The 15605-nt window shown below is 36.5% G+C and overlaps 1 protein-coding gene across 5 annotated transcripts in view; it reads left to right on the plus strand.

The window, feature by feature from the left end:
- The window catches only part of pik3r1 (phosphoinositide-3-kinase, regulatory subunit 1 (alpha)), a 106912-nt gene extending 91928 nt beyond the window's left edge, over positions 1-14984 (plus strand). For 3 of the 5 annotated variants that reach the window (XM_067982632.1, XM_067982633.1, XM_067982634.1), the window contains 9 exons: positions 7286-7388; positions 8072-8170; positions 8277-8457; positions 8775-8900; positions 9157-9299; positions 11441-11617; positions 12084-12158; positions 12253-12423; positions 13340-14984. In XM_067982632.1, coding sequence (XP_067838733.1) covers positions 7286-7388; positions 8072-8170; positions 8277-8457; positions 8775-8900; positions 9157-9299; positions 11441-11617; positions 12084-12158; positions 12253-12423; positions 13340-13529 — 1265 coding nt within the window. In that variant the 3' untranslated portion in view covers positions 13530-14984. Of the gene's footprint in view, positions 1-2534; positions 2789-4663; positions 4795-7285; positions 7389-8071; positions 8171-8276; positions 8458-8774; positions 8901-9156; positions 9300-11440; positions 11618-12083; positions 12159-12252; positions 12424-13339 lie in introns of those variants that run through there. The other 2 variants (XM_067982636.1, XM_067982635.1) reach the window with 2 other exon arrangements.
- The last annotated feature ends 621 nt before the right edge of the window (positions 14985-15605 follow it).

Raw genomic sequence — 15605 nt, forward strand, 5'->3', positions numbered from 1 at the left:
TACATGGTACATAATTGTAATTTACTCTCATCTCTTTGAACGTGATTGTTGCCTGACCTGTTCATTTAATTCACTGCCTAGGATTCTACTTCCATTCCTTCTACATCTGCCCCAGATGCTGTATTTATATTTCTACAATTTTTATTTGTACGTCACTGCACCTACTCTTTGAATACTGAGAAATTGAATTTAGCTTTTGTAGTCAAAAATCTTTTAATTTATGCAAAAAAAATTTCTAAAGCTTTCGATTTGAAAATCCTAAAATAAAATTGAAGTAATGTAGAGTTGTAGGATGTTCTCTAGTTCACAAAATATATTCTGAATAAAATTAAAATTGGCTCCCTGATGACTGAGCATAAATGTACCATGTGATGTCATTTAGACCAAGATGATTCCAGGGTTGATCCCTATCCTGTTCAGGCATAGCTATTCTCAGCTGAAATTGAAGAAGTGCTAGAGTTTGCTTTGTGTCTCTGAACAAGGGAGAGGAAAAAGCAGACAGGATCCAGCTCCACTATGATCCAACCATTCCCAAAATCAAGTAGACGTGAAAAATGGCCACTTGTTTTCAGATATTGAATGGCTGATGGACCATGCCCCTGCTTCACTTCCGGGAGAAAACTGGAGAGGAGACTGAGCTATGTTATTGATTATAACATAAGAACTTTTGATAAAACAAAAAGGCGAATGGGTCCAGCAAATATGTCCCCACTTGATCCAAGTGGGACCTATCCATGCATCTACTTGCCCATTGAATTCCTTATACAATTTACTTCAGTGTTCTTCTCTCATTCATTCCACAAGTCTTTTTAAAGAGAATTCTGCTTGACCTCTTGCTCTGAACTTCCTAACCTTTCAACATGACCCCTTAATCCTGTATTTGAACCCTTCACCAGAGTGAGCATTTTGCTTCAGTGAAATTTGTCAATTTCCTTAAACCTTCAAGTAAGTCACTTCACCGTTTTCTGTTGTTCCAAAGAGAATAAGTCCAACTTAATCTTTCCTCATAATTTAAATTATTCCAGGTACCAGTAATCTAAGTGTGTATTCACACACCATCTTTAGCATAGCAGTATGAAAGTGTAGTCTTTTGCAATTTGGGTAACAAGGGGTGAAGTTTAGCAGCGCAAAAATAAAAATATATTTTTTCAATGTCAAAACTCATTTGCCAATTGTCCTTCCTGGAGATAGTCAGAAATAATTTTAATGTTTTTAAAAAAATGAACTAACTTTTTTGTTTACATGCTTCATGAAATCATGACCTCACCACAAAAGGAATACCTGCAAGCGCAGATTGGATTTTAAAGTTGCCTGTGTGAATGGACCTTGATTGTTTTGAAATGCAATGCTTAGAGTTAAGAAAATCATTTAGCTGTGGTAGTGTGGAATAAATGAAAAGCCACAACCTTTCATAATAGATACTAAATCACTGAGTGGTTTGAGAGACAAATATTCATTAATTCAGTTAATGTTGAGCCCAATTGAAAACTGAAGGTACATATTGATTTAAGGAAGCCATAAACCTTTTATGCTAGTTTCTGATAGTTACATTTTAATGTTAAAAAAAATCAACACTATTTTGCTACTTATCCCAAACATTACTAAATAGGTGAGCTTGGATAGACTGTCAGCTGGCCTGGGAAATCCAAATCTAATTCTCTGTCTCCATGCAGATTGACTTCTAGCCAAATTTGCCTATTTCATTGAAGTAATCAGAGACCCTGGTTGGGAGTAAAATGGTCAGGCTATTTGTTTTTGGTCTTAAAATGGAATAAGAAGTTTTGTAGTACATAAAACTGCAATTTTAAAAACCCTTTCTGTTAGTGTGGCAGGTTAAAATGCTTATAGATCTGTTTAATTTCTTGATTGGCAAGTATTCTTCAATCTGTCAACTTTGCTTTGGGTTGCCTGCCACGTGGGCATTTTTATTATTAAAATACACTGAGGACTGAAATCTGAGCTGTCTAAAGTAATGCAGAGTCGTCTTTGTTCTGCACCTGTAGTCTGACCTAAGGGGATAGATGGAGTCAGATTCTGAGTTGGATTGCTAGCGGAGGAAAGGAGCTCAAGGAAGGCTTTGATTCTATTTTTGCTGAACCAGCTTAGCTGCTTCCTGCATGTGGCTGCTTGAAGTAGTTTGCTTTCAGTAATTTTATGTTCAACTGCAGTGATTATTTTAAGAAAGTTTACAGTGCCTCTCAAACAGCCCCTGACATTTTCTGTATTAGAATTCCCCTTTAAATACAAGTTGGATTTTCGCTAATGAAAGCTTACCCAAATCTCTAACCTACAGCCTTCTCTTCCTCCTCCCCATCCCAAGATAGAAATCCCTAACTCAGCAAATATTTGAGCTTGCCTAGGTTAATGTTTAAAGAGAGATCTTTATCATTAGTTAAATGCAGACCACTGACTGTGCTGGAAGTACAGAACTTGGGTTCATTTTTTAATTATTAACTTTGTGCTCTGCAGAGGTATCTGCAACCTCATTGCAAAGGGTTCATTTATTAATCGCATGCATTTCTGGACTAGCTAATCACAAGAACCCGATGTTCAGATACAGGGCCTGGTATTTTCAACGCCAATAGCATGGCACTTCAGCACTAAACATACCTGGAAACCACTTGGGAAAGGCAAAGGACCATCGGCTTGCAGTTATTTTTTTATCCAGTTGGTCAGATCTACATAGTTACACTAGCAGAGGAGCTAACGTGAGGAACCTGCCTAAGGATTGTTGACCAAAATATCTAACGAAACAGAAAAGCCACATTGACGATGCACAGTACAAGATGTAAGCTTGTCTATGAGTGTGTACTTTTTTTTTAAAAAAAATCTGATTTAAACTGTTCCTCGCAAGAATTGCAGTGTGACTTTTATAGATGAGATGTGTTTTTTATCCTTCCCCTTCTCCTTCTCCTCCCTCTCTTTCCCCCCCCCCCCCCCCACCCCGGTGCACACAATGCCTAGCTTAGCATATAGCTGGCATTTGGCCAGACCATGCAGTGGCAGTGGAAAATCACCTGTCTGTCACTTTTTCTATCTATGCTGGCTTAGCATATGGTGTCGCAGCAAGCTAGACTGGGTTTGAGTTGAGCGTTAACCTGATTGTACAAGTGTATGCACCAGGACTGGCTCTTTTTGGTAAAGCCCTCAAGGGATTAAAAATGTCCTGTCTTAGTTGTAGAACTCCAGATTTTTATTTCTAGTTTAAAAACTATAATTTTACTCACTTCCAAAATAAAAGTAAGAAAACTCTTTTTGTACATAATTGTGCCTTTCCACAATAGCTTTAAACAATTTAGTTTAAACATGAGCTCTTTGAATTTAAATGCTTCAATAATATGTTTGACTACTTTAAATCAATACTGTTTGTATGAAAACTGCAGAAACGCAGCAAGTGCCTCAGTTACAGGTTTAGTAGAAAAACTTGTTTCAATTTTGGATATTGTGCAAACAGCAGTGGATTGCCTTTTTCTCCTGTTGGAATTTTCCTCCAAATGTAGTTGTACTTTAGTGTTCTGCTTACTGTTGAGAGTAGACAGATGATTAGTAACAGAAAACGTATCAAATTTTAAATTAATCCATAAAGGATTCTTTACAAGGAAACATTTTGAATCATTGTTAATTGCAATAAATGACTTGTCACATTTGTATGGTTGGTTTTGCTTGGGTTTTGTGTAGAAGCTCTTAGTAAATGTATTGGGCTATTGGTGCATTGCCTGTTTAATCCACAGTGATTTTGGATGCAAAGTGGCAGTATTACAATGAAATCGGGATCCAGCTTTTGAGTGGAGTTAAGTAAAGGAATGTGTCTCTTGTTTAAGCTTCACGTTGGTTTGGACCTCCTGTGATCTTGTAAACTTTTTAATATTAGGAGAAAGCGGATGCTTCAACCCAGTCAACGCTAATGCTTAGTCATTCTGAGAGTACAGCTCTGTAAAAATGCAAACACTTTTGTACAGAGCTTTCTCCTGGTTTGGGGCGAGTGTGAATTACAGCCAGCAGCTCTTCCAGTTGGGCATCACACTGTTCACCTGCCTTGTATTCGTATCTATAATATAATGGCAGGTTTAAAGTATTGTTACTGTATATTGCAAAACTTTATTAGACTGAGTCTTTACTAATTTAATGGGAATTCATACTTTTTAAAAAATGACTAACAATTCATGGTGTGTTTAAATGTGCCCTATTTTTGTTCATGATATTAGACTTGCCATCTAGGATTGAAATAGATTTAAAATAGTGTAAATCCTTCTAAATGTTAACACTTCTTGGAATGGACTAGCTGTGTGTACTGCCAGATGCATTGAGGAGCCTACGTGCTGCAGTTAAGCTTTTGTCAGCCTGCCAAAAGTGGGATGTACCAAGCTGGAAACATTAGATATGAAATAGAAAATTGTCAGTGTTAATTTATTCTGCAGGATTTTAGTCTGTTATCCTTGTTTTAATGTAATTTTTTTTCATTTACTGAATTTTGGAATTGATACATAAATTGATACTGAAAGCCACTGGATATAGGAAATGAACAGGAGTGGTCTGGTGACATTATCTTGATTGGATTGGCTGTGGTGTATGATGTAAGAGGTTACAGTGCAGCCCTTCATAGGTTTTAAAATGAATTCCAAGACACCATTATAAAAAGACTGCATTTCTTCTTATGATTGACTCTGAACAGCAATGCTTGAATCTTAATGTGAAACACAATTTGGAATATGGATGATCTAGAATTAGACTATCGTAGAACAGAAATTCATTGTGCCACAGATTTGATGTTTTACATAGAAATGGATCCACCAGGTAATGCTGCAATAGAACCAAAACAGCACAGGATTTAATGTATGTATACGTGTGGGCAATCTGACAACACTGGATATTGTGTCTTTTTTAAGTGATTACTGAAGGTTATAGTTGTTAAATGTTTATATTTTCAGAATAGACAAAGCATGTTTGTTGTGGATGTGAAACGTATTCCTCCTTTTTGTACTGGATACGTTAACTTCAGAGCTGTAGGGGGTACTTTAGTCATTGCTTGTAACTCCATTTAACAGCAGATAAGACTAGTTTTATTTATCCTTGTCAAGCATGCTGGATGACAAAGGAAATCTGCAACAAAACCAAAAACTTAATCTGTATAGTGAAATTTAATATTTTTTTCTTGCTATAGGGCTAGTAGTAAGAGGCAGCACAATCTGGCATCATGGAAGGTGCATCACATTTTCCTGAAATCTAGCGGCTGTGTAAAAATTGTGCATTTACCAAGAATTTGTGTTATGAGTCAACAGTGATTAGTCCCTGGTAATGACTTTAATGAAGCCCCTAAGTTTGTACAATAAATTGTGCTTGTATTAGAGAAAGCATCAAAGATGTTTTATTGAGACAAATGCAGGATTCAGTTGACATTATTAAAACAATTTGCATTTACTGTTCACTTGTGCAAAGAAACTATAATCTCTTAACACAAGAACAGAATTTTAAGAGGAAAGTTGCTCAATCCAGGATTACCCGTGCAGTAGAACTGAAGTATAATGGCCTCATTTCATTTGTATATTTCTATAGCTAAATTGATGAAATGTTGCTTCACTACAAGCTCCCAACATTTATCTGCCCTGTGGTTAAAAAGCCTATTATAGGTGCTGACTTTGAATGCTTTTAGTTTTAACTGTATTGTGATTAATGCACATTATAAAATAGCTAGCAAGTACCTTTTTATCCAGGCTGCAGAATTATACGTTCAACTTATTTCAATTTTTAGCCTTTATTATAAATTTGCAATAATATGGAGTTAAATCTGCAGATTTTAATCAGTATCACCATTGCATATCAAATTGTTGAAATGGTTTCTGTATGTAATTGGTGAAAAAGTAGTTGATTTATGAAAACTTGCAAGTCAAGTTTTTTTTTTGGTAAATGCACATTTAACAGAATTAGCTGACATCACCACCATTGGTTTATAATGTGCATTTTAATTACCAGTATTATACAATAGAAGTGGCGGGTATGAGATACTTTCCAGTGACCATATTTAAGGTTTAGCTAAAAACCTATAAAGCGTCGGGCAATGTTTAGTAGTGTCTCTGTATTAATGACTAATCTTTGATGGTTTAATGTCCACTGAAGCTGAAAAAAATCCTGCAGTATTGTTTTTATTGGCTGTAGAATCTGTTTCTGTATGGTTCGTTTAAACAGCTTTTTGAGCAAGGTTTCAGTGCAGTGCCTTAACCCTTTCAAAGCTATTTTTCCCCACAACTAAAGCACTTAAATGAATCTCGTATATATTTTGGAGTAGCTTTTTGGAAATTATACCCATAAATCTGAGATCTTGATTAATTTTGATTAATGGGGAGAATATTTGAAAAATGCTGAGCAGAGCATGTTTGAATTTCAGATTGTTACATTTTTTTTGGCTTGGGCAGGGACCTTCAATCTAGGTGTACTTTAATTTTCTCTTTTTAAAAAAATCATGAAGTACTAATAAAAGAGAATGAGATGCTGGTGGTTTGACCCAGTTTGATTGTGCATGACTTGAAAATTCCTTTACAAATGAGTATTACACCAGTATTGTACATTGCCACATAGAAAATCATCCAGGTTATTTCATTATTAAGCTAGACTGGTGCTTGGAATCCAACTAATAACAGGATAAACAGTAATATGTCTCTACAGGATGCTGAATATTTACCTTCGGGGATGCAAGTTTACCCTCATCAATGTCCAGAGTTTCTAGAAAGCAGAAGCATTCTTCAGAGCTGATGAACTTAAGGAAGGGGAGGGGAATGGTTGACCTCATTGCAGAGGGATTATTTCTCCATATTGTGTGAAGATGTGTTTTCTTAAGATGGAATACACAGAGAATGTGTTCCACTACTGCATTTATATCATATTTTATAATTTAGATCAACTGGCTGATTTCAGAATACCAGATTTCTAGTTAGTTGCTAAAGCATGTTTGTACTGTTAATACAAAATCTTTCATTAGTGAATATGATTTAACCGTAGCCAACTGCAGTGCACTAAAGTATAACATATGATTACATTTAACTACTGTGTGTGCAATTAGACATTTGTGTACAATAAGTTAAAGTAATGTGCGTTGTTTCTGATCCCCTGATGGATGATGAAACTTTTGAAACCCCCTTCCATTTCATGTCTCACCTAGAACATTTTTCACATGGCTAACATGGGAGCATTATAAAGCAGGTTTGTTGTGTTAAGTATAGGAAAGAAACATGAAAACATTTGACATTTTCTAAAACTGTGTTAATTGTGTTTTTATTTTTAATCCATGCAGCTTTGCCTCCAAAGCCACCAAAACCCACAACTGTAACTAATAACGGGATAAACAGTAACATGTCTCTACAGGATGCTGAATGGTACTGGGGAGACATTTCAAGGTAAGCCGGTAAACGTACCAGTTTCATTCTGATTTAGAAATTTAGAGAATACGGTACGCACTGTAGCTCACATCTGAGGCAGCTACTCAGACCTATGTCTGGTTGACTGTTCGCATCTGTTGCAAACCTAACTGCCAGAGAGTTGCAAGGCAGAAAATATGACTGAACATAAAGTCTGATAACAGCAAACCAATAAGTATTTTCATTATTTGAATAGTGAGTGGAGTCCTTGTGTGGTTGTCAGTGGGAACATAATTGAAAGATATTATTTAAATCAGAGAGGAAATGTTCAAGTCAAGGTTACCCTTGATGAAAGGATTTCTTTCATGCCTGCTAGAAGCAGGTTAGAACAGAACAGGACTGATGCAAACCTGGCAAAACATTTGGCTGTGGTAGTTTGCAGGTATACATGTATACAGAAATTTCTTTTGGAATATAGATTGGTTTCAGAACTTATTCCCAAGGGAAGGAAGTGTATCTACTATAGCAAAATTAGCTAATTCCCAAAATGGTAACTTTGCACTTTGGCCTTTTTCTCCCCAACAGAGCTTATGTTAATGCTGCTAAATTTATTTTCTCTACTTTCTAAATTTCTATCCAGTATCCTGCTACATACTTCCCCATGCAGAACAGAGAGCTATACAGAATGGTAGTCTAATTGAGCCACGTTTCCTTTGTTTCAGAGAGGAGGTCAATGAAAAACTGCGAGACACTGCTGATGGTACCTTCTTAGTTCGCGATGCTTCTACAAAAATGCATGGTGACTACACTCTTACCCTGAGGTAATTTTTCTGAATATTTGTTAAAGTATTTATTCTTTGTAGAGTCTTCATAAATATTATGCTAATATTTTGCCAACTTAAACTGTAAAATGTGACTGTTTTGCAGGAAAGGGGGCAACAATAAGTTAATCAAAATTTTTCATCGAGATGGCAAATATGGCTTTTCTGACCCATTGACTTTCAATTCTGTGGTGGAGCTTATAAATCACTATCGTCATGAATCGTTGGCACAGTACAATCCTAAGCTAGATGTTAAACTGTTATACCCTGTGTCCAAGTTCCAACAGGTATGATATGTTTGGACATTTTTGTTCTAAATGATGGAGAAATCAATTTTGTTTCAGACAAATATGTTTGTTGGCCTTGTGTAGTGTTGAAGGCTGATTACTGGACTTCATAGTACTTTCTAAAGCATGCCTTTAAATGGTAATAAACCAACTGCAGCACATTTACTATATTTAATTAAAGTATAAAGGAAACTTGAATGTATAATACTGAGTTCTACGTATAATACTATTTGAAATAGCCTTTAGGATCAACCAGATTTTAGCTGTTGTACGGTGCCAGTGATTTTGTGTATCTCAATTTCCTGCGTTTTCTTCAGGATCAGGTGGTAAAAGAGGACAACATTGATGCAGTGGGCAAGAAATTACATGAGTATCACACTCAGTACCAGGAAAAGAGCCGAGAGTACGACCGACTTTATGAAGAATGTACAAGAACATCTCAAGTGAGTGTTTTTTGGCACCAACCTGGTTGCTTCCATAAAAATGAGCATTTCTCCTACAAGTGAATTCTATAAGGCATCTCGTCTATGAAATATTTAAAAAAGGACCCTTTTGTGTTTTCAGTTGAATTCATAATTATTCTCATTAAAAATAAATCTGCAATATTAATTAAATAAGACAACATTTTGTGCTTTACCAAATATTTCTATGTTGTATTTGTTTATATGCTAATATGTTTTTTGCTTTTTTTTCAATTAGGAAATTCAAATGAAAAGGACCGCTATTGAAGCATTTAATGAAACAATCAAAATATTTGAGGAACAGTGTCAAACACAGGAAAGGTACAGCAAGGAATATATTGAAAAATTCAGGCGAGAAGGAAACGAAAAAGAGATCCAGAGGTTTGTATCTTATCTACGTTTAGTCTTATTTGCATCAAAAAAATTCATATTTTCAAAGTTATTGTACATCGTTATAGGTTTAATTTATAGAAAATTGTAAACAGTGTAATGTTTCTAATTGTATTATTTGGCATTTATTTTGCACTTGTTTACATAGAATCTACAACATAAAAACAGGCCATTTGGCCCAACTAATCTATGCCAGTGTTTTTACTCCATACAAGCTTCTTCCCACCCTCCCCCATATTACTCTATTTCCTTCTCCTTTATGTAAGCATCAAGCCTCTCCTTAAATGTGTCAGTACTATCTGCTTCAACTACTCCATGTGGCAGTAAGTTCCACATTTTCACTACTCATGTAAAAGAAATTCCTCCTAAATTCTTTATTTGATCTTTGTGGCTACTTTATATTTACGGCTCCTTGTTCTAGATTTATGCACAAGTGGAAACAGTTTCTCCATGTCTACCCTATCGAATCCCTTCGTTATTTTTAAGACCTCTCTGTCTCCTTAGTCTCTTTTCCAGAGAAGAGAACCCTAGCCTGCTCAACCTTTCCTGATAGTTGCACCCTCTCAATTCTGATAACACCCTTGTAAATCTTTTCTGCACTTGCTCCAGTGCTTCAATATCCTTCCTATAGTATGGAGACCAGAATTGTGCTCAGTACTCTAAATGTGTCTAACCAAGGTTCTGTATAAATTTAACATTACCTTGCAGCTTTTGTATTCTATTCCTCTAGAATTGAACCTCCTGTATTTAGTTTGCAATCTTTATGGCTTATCAACTTGCGTGTCTACTTGTGATTTATGTATCTGTATTCCAATATCTCTTTGCTCCTCTACCCCATTTTTAATTTCATACCTTCCAAGGAGTAAGTGGCCTCTTTATTCCTCCTACCAAAAGAAACCACCTTACACTGTATATTGAATATCATTTTCCATTTATCCACCCACTGTGCAAGCCTATTTATATCTTCCTGTATTTTCGTGCAGTCTTCTACATTAACTGTACCCCACAATTTGGTATCATCTGCAAATTTTGATACCATGCATCCAATCCCTGAGTCCATATCATTTATGTATATAGTAAATAATAGTGACTCCAGCACAGATCCTTGTGGGATGCCACTTTCCATTTTCTGCCAGTCTGAGAAACTTCCCTTAACTCCTACCTGCTGTTTTTGGTTTTGTAGCCATCTTTCAGCTTCTTAAAATTAAATAAGTTTGGTTAAATATGACCCTCCTTTTAGAAATCCATGCTGATTTTTTTTTAAAATTACATTCTGTGTCTCTAGATGTTTTGTTATCTCATCGTTTAGCAAAGATTTTGGTATCTTTCTTACCACTGCCGTTAAGCTAACTGGTCTTTGGTTCCCTGGATTATTTCTATCACCCTTTTTGAAGATAGGAATTACATTTCTGTCTGCCAGTCCTCTAGCAATATTTCTTTCTATTGAATTTTTATATGTGCATACTAGTGCCTCTGCAATCTCCTCCATAGTTCTTGAGAATCTGCAGGTACAATCTATCTGGACCTAGGGTTTTGTCCTCAAGCTTGGCTAGTTTGTTTAGAATCTCGTTTCTTGCTATCATGGCTGTCGTAATATCCCTCCTACTGTTGTCATTTCTTCTTTGTTAGCTTCTTCAGTGAAAACTGAGGCAAAGTATCTGTTCAGTATCCCTGCCGTTTCAGTATGAGCTCCTGTGAGTTTATCTCACTTGCCCTTTAGTGGCTCTATCCTTATTTTAATTTTTGTTTTTGTTACTTATGTGCATTTGAATACCTAACTTTTTTAATATTCTCATTTCACATTTCCTTTGCTTTCCTAATTGTCTTTTCTCTAAACTCGTCATTCCCTTTTTTGTTATCCTCTCTCTCACTGATTATGTACTTTGCGTATGCCTTTTTCTTTAGATTCAATTTTATCCACATCTCTTTCTTTATTCATAGCATTTCATTCTTGGCTAGTTTGTTCATATTTTTCGTGGAATATATTTGGGAAGGTATAGTGGAAGGGCAGTTCATTTTGTTGTGGCTATAAAGGTCGTTGAATACTCTAGACTAGGTGTTTCCAGTTTAGTGTCAAAGTATCTGGTTTTGTAGAAATTCAGTGTTGCTAATGTTTTATTATTTCCCTGCAGAATTATGGTAAATTATGAAAAGCTGAAGTCTCGCATCAGTGAAATTGTTGACAGCAAACGGAGATTAGAAGAAGACTTGAAGAAACAAGCAGCTGATTATCGGGAAATTGACAAAAGGATGAACAGCATCAAACCTGACCTGATTCAATTAAGAAAGACAAGAGACCAGTACCTTACGTAAGCAGAGTGCTTTGTTGAAGGGCTTTTAAACCTGTATCTGTGATGGTCATAAAACAAGGAACTGTGGTAACTTTATAAATATAACAGTTGAGCATATGACTCCTATTAATGCTTAGGTCAAAATTTTCGCATCAAATTTTGATTAAACTCTTTATGGCCTAGTTGCATCACTTGCAGTTGGGTTTGAAAATAGAATCCATCGCTATCAGAGCATTTTGTCTTACTAGGGAGGGGGGAGAAGAGCAGGAAAATTAACTCTACCTTGTTATACACAACTTCTGTTGTCTATTGCAGTGTTGTTTTGAGTGTGGTAACAAACCTGCAGCCACGACTAGTTTGGGTAAAGGAACAAGGCACTAATATGGGAAGTTAGAAAGGACATTAAAACAGTGTTATAAGCATCACAAATTACACTTAAACGCAGTAAGATTCACTCCCATTAATTTTTTTTTAATTTTTGAAGGTGGTTGACACAGAAAGGTGTTCGACAAAAGAAGATCAATGAGTGGCTTGGTATTAAGAATGAGAATGTTGAAGAGTAAGTGACTTTCATTCTTTACTTTTAAAAGAGTACTCACATGTTTCCATGTGTTTTGTTGCTTTTATAATGGAAAATTTTCCATTTCTTTTAGCCAATACTCCATGGTAGAGGATGATGAAGACCTACCCCATCATGATGAGCGAACGTGGAATGTAGGGAATATTAACAGGGGTCAGGCAGAGAGCCTGCTAAGAGGAAAGCGGGATGGAACATTCCTAGTCCGAGAGAGCAGCAAGCCAGGCTGTTATGCTTGCTCAGTCGTGTATGTATACTCACCGTTTGCAGCAGATGCGCTAGAAATTGAAAGAAAAATCTTGCTGAACAATTCTAACATGTTGCTCAGGATATAACAAACCGCTTCCCATACAATTAATTACTTTTTGAAGTACAGTTGCTATATAGGCGAACATGGCAACCATTTTGCACATAACCAGATTCCATAAAAAACAGTCAGATCTTAATGTTGGCTGAGGGAAGATTCTTGGCCAGGAAACTGGAAGACCTCCATGCTTTTCAAATAGTGCCATTGAATCAGCCATGTGGGGCCACTGTTTAACATCTCATCTGAGGGACATCACCGTCAACAGTGCAGCACTCATTCGGTACTACATTGGAGTGTCAGCATAGGTTATGTGCTGAAGTCCTGGAGTGGGGCTTGAACCCACAATTTTGCAATTCAGTGGTGAGAGTGCTACCAACTGAGTCAAGATGACCATTTTCAAGCAATGATTTGGACAATTTTGTAACAATTTCTGTGGCTACCTTTACTATCCCCATACCTTTTTATTATCCTTTCTCATCTTGCCCTCCACCCAATTTTCTCCTGTTCTCTCCTGGCTTCCTACCAATACCTCATCAACATGATTCTTTGCATATGAGCCCATAGACTCACTTTCAAGCAGGCCTTTCAACTACAGTCAAATGTTTGGTCTAAAGTTGCAACTTTTCTCATTGCAATATCACTATAATGGAGGATATTTCTCATCCCTTAGTGCACCAAGTATTAATGAGAAATACTGTAATGGTCTGCAGTGCTGCTTAAGCTAAAAAGTAGTGATATTTTACATCAAAAACAAAATTGGAAGGATTTCATTTTTTCTTAAGAAAGCTATTAAAGGTGACTTGCTATTATTTCTAATGCACTTCAGTTATAGTAATGCCTGTTTCCTTCTTTGTAGGGTCGATGGTGATGTGAAACACTGTGTCATAAATAAAACCCCCACAGGATATGGATTTGCAGAGCCATACAACTTGTACAACTCACTTAGAGAACTGGTGCTACATTATCAGCACACATCGCTTGTACAGCACAATGACTCCCTCAATGTCACACTAGCCTATCCAGTATACGCTAATCAGAGAAGATGAGATCCAAAGACTTCGGCTTTTGACTGCTAGACGTAAGGTCTTTGAAATGGCTCCTACTACTTTGCTCTGATTCAGTTTGACTCCTGTTCGGAAGACAAATCCTATGTGTGCAAAGTTAACTTGAGCTTTCCACAGATTTAACTGGGAGAAACAACCACATGGAGCTGTGAATGTAAATTCCTAAAGTGCTTTTTAAGAAAGCACAAATTAACTGAGGACTGCTAAACTATCTCCTTTTTGGGGATGTTGGGGCCTATTTTTATTGGTGCTTGTTTACATTCTTCAAAAAGATTTACCAGCTGGAATGTTGGATACTGCAAATCCAGGGATATAAAAAAAACTGAAGCAAGAACATTGAAATGTTAATTATATCCAATGGTGACTTGCGTTCCTATGACCCAGACTGAGGAAATGTATCAAAATGGAATGACTTATTTGAGAAACAAATGAGGTCTTCATCATGTGTAGCAAACTGGCACTTTGGAAATCTGTACCAGATTTAAGATGAGAAAGGGAATGCTTTGTTTGGTAGGGGGAGGAATGGGACGCTCACAACAAAGTGCCAGATTCGTAGAGTTCAGGCCATTTAAGCCTGCTTTATAAACTGTTTAAAACCTGAAGAAAAAGACTTCAATAAAAAGTGGCACACAGTATATAAAATCATTGTATATAATATGTGTATGGATTACGTCACTCTGGGAGAGTTGGATCAAGTAAAATGGTATCAACCGAACCATACCAGATTTTGCATTCTGTTTTTTCCTATTTTAAAGCTGATGTTTTTTCAGACATTGCTATGCAGGGCTGCATATTGCATATCGTATTGCATATTTTCAAAAAAAAAGTACCCACAATATAAGCTTTGTTTTGTTGCCTAAAAGTGTTGTCAGTTATTGTAATAACGTTCTGTTGGGTGTTTTCAAAACACAAAGGGTGCCTGTGAATGCAACTTCTAAAGTTAGGGGAGGGGGGAAGAAACTGATGCATTCTGAATCTCTCTTGTTAATGCTATCTGACTAGCAGATTTGGCTATATTAAGCAAAGAATTTTTAAAAAACTTCAAACATGTTTCAGATATTCTTCATTGTATGGCTGTGGTTTTTCAGCTGGTTCTAAACATTTAGCCATGTCGTTTTTTCCTAACAAACAACCGTTTTTATGATGTATTCAGAAAACACTAAGAAAATCCTTTTTTAAAAAAAAATACATCAAACTCACGTACCCAGGCCATAATATTGTTAACAATATTTTTAATATATGTAACCATTTCCTACTCCAGCTTGAAAACTGGAACTCCTTACTTCCCTCAGTCTTTCATCCTACAATTTTCAGGCTTTTAAAACCCAACCTTGGTATCATCTAATTGCTGTTTTCTGATTTGCCTCATCTTTATTTTCAACTTCACCATTGTCCTGCATTTATGGGCCACGGCCCTAACTCATTATCTCAATTTTTTTTAAAAAAAAGTTAGGCCTGTAGTGGGTGTAATTGTAACCCTGCACCAGAACTTTAGTGGTCATGTTAGTGGAAAACGACATGTTTGATATCAAAGTCCTTTATCTTACAGAGCTCAATGCATTGATGTAATTCAGTTTATTGTTTCACACTAACACAAAGATTGAAGTGTTTTGGAACTTTGACAGCATAATGGTGCACATTTTGAGACTCCCGAAAAGAAGCTGTGCATAATGCAGCCCAGTAGCACAGGGTGGGTAGAGTGCCAGACTTCTGAACTACATGATCATGGGTTCAAAACCCTGGATTGACAATACCCTAGCTCAGCTACTATTTACATGTAAGTTTTGCTATTCTTGTCTGAGGAGCTAGAGGGTACCTCGTCTCACTTCATCTCCAGAGAGAACATTTTAAAATAAGCCACTTACCATCTACAAGCACACTTTGGACCGTCTAGCTGCAGGGTAATATTGGGTGCAATCATGAAATTAGGTCATGATAACCTTACTGCCGCCCCACTAAAGGAGACTGCGTGGGAATTGGTAGCTTATGCAGGAATTTTTTATTTGAGTGGGGGGGGGGGGGGGGGGGGTAAAAGAAATTAATAAAGATCACAGGAAA

Source organism: Heptranchias perlo, chromosome 4 (assembly GCF_035084215.1).
Source record: "Heptranchias perlo isolate sHepPer1 chromosome 4, sHepPer1.hap1, whole genome shotgun sequence".
NCBI lineage: Eukaryota > Metazoa > Chordata > Chondrichthyes > Hexanchiformes > Hexanchidae > Heptranchias > Heptranchias perlo.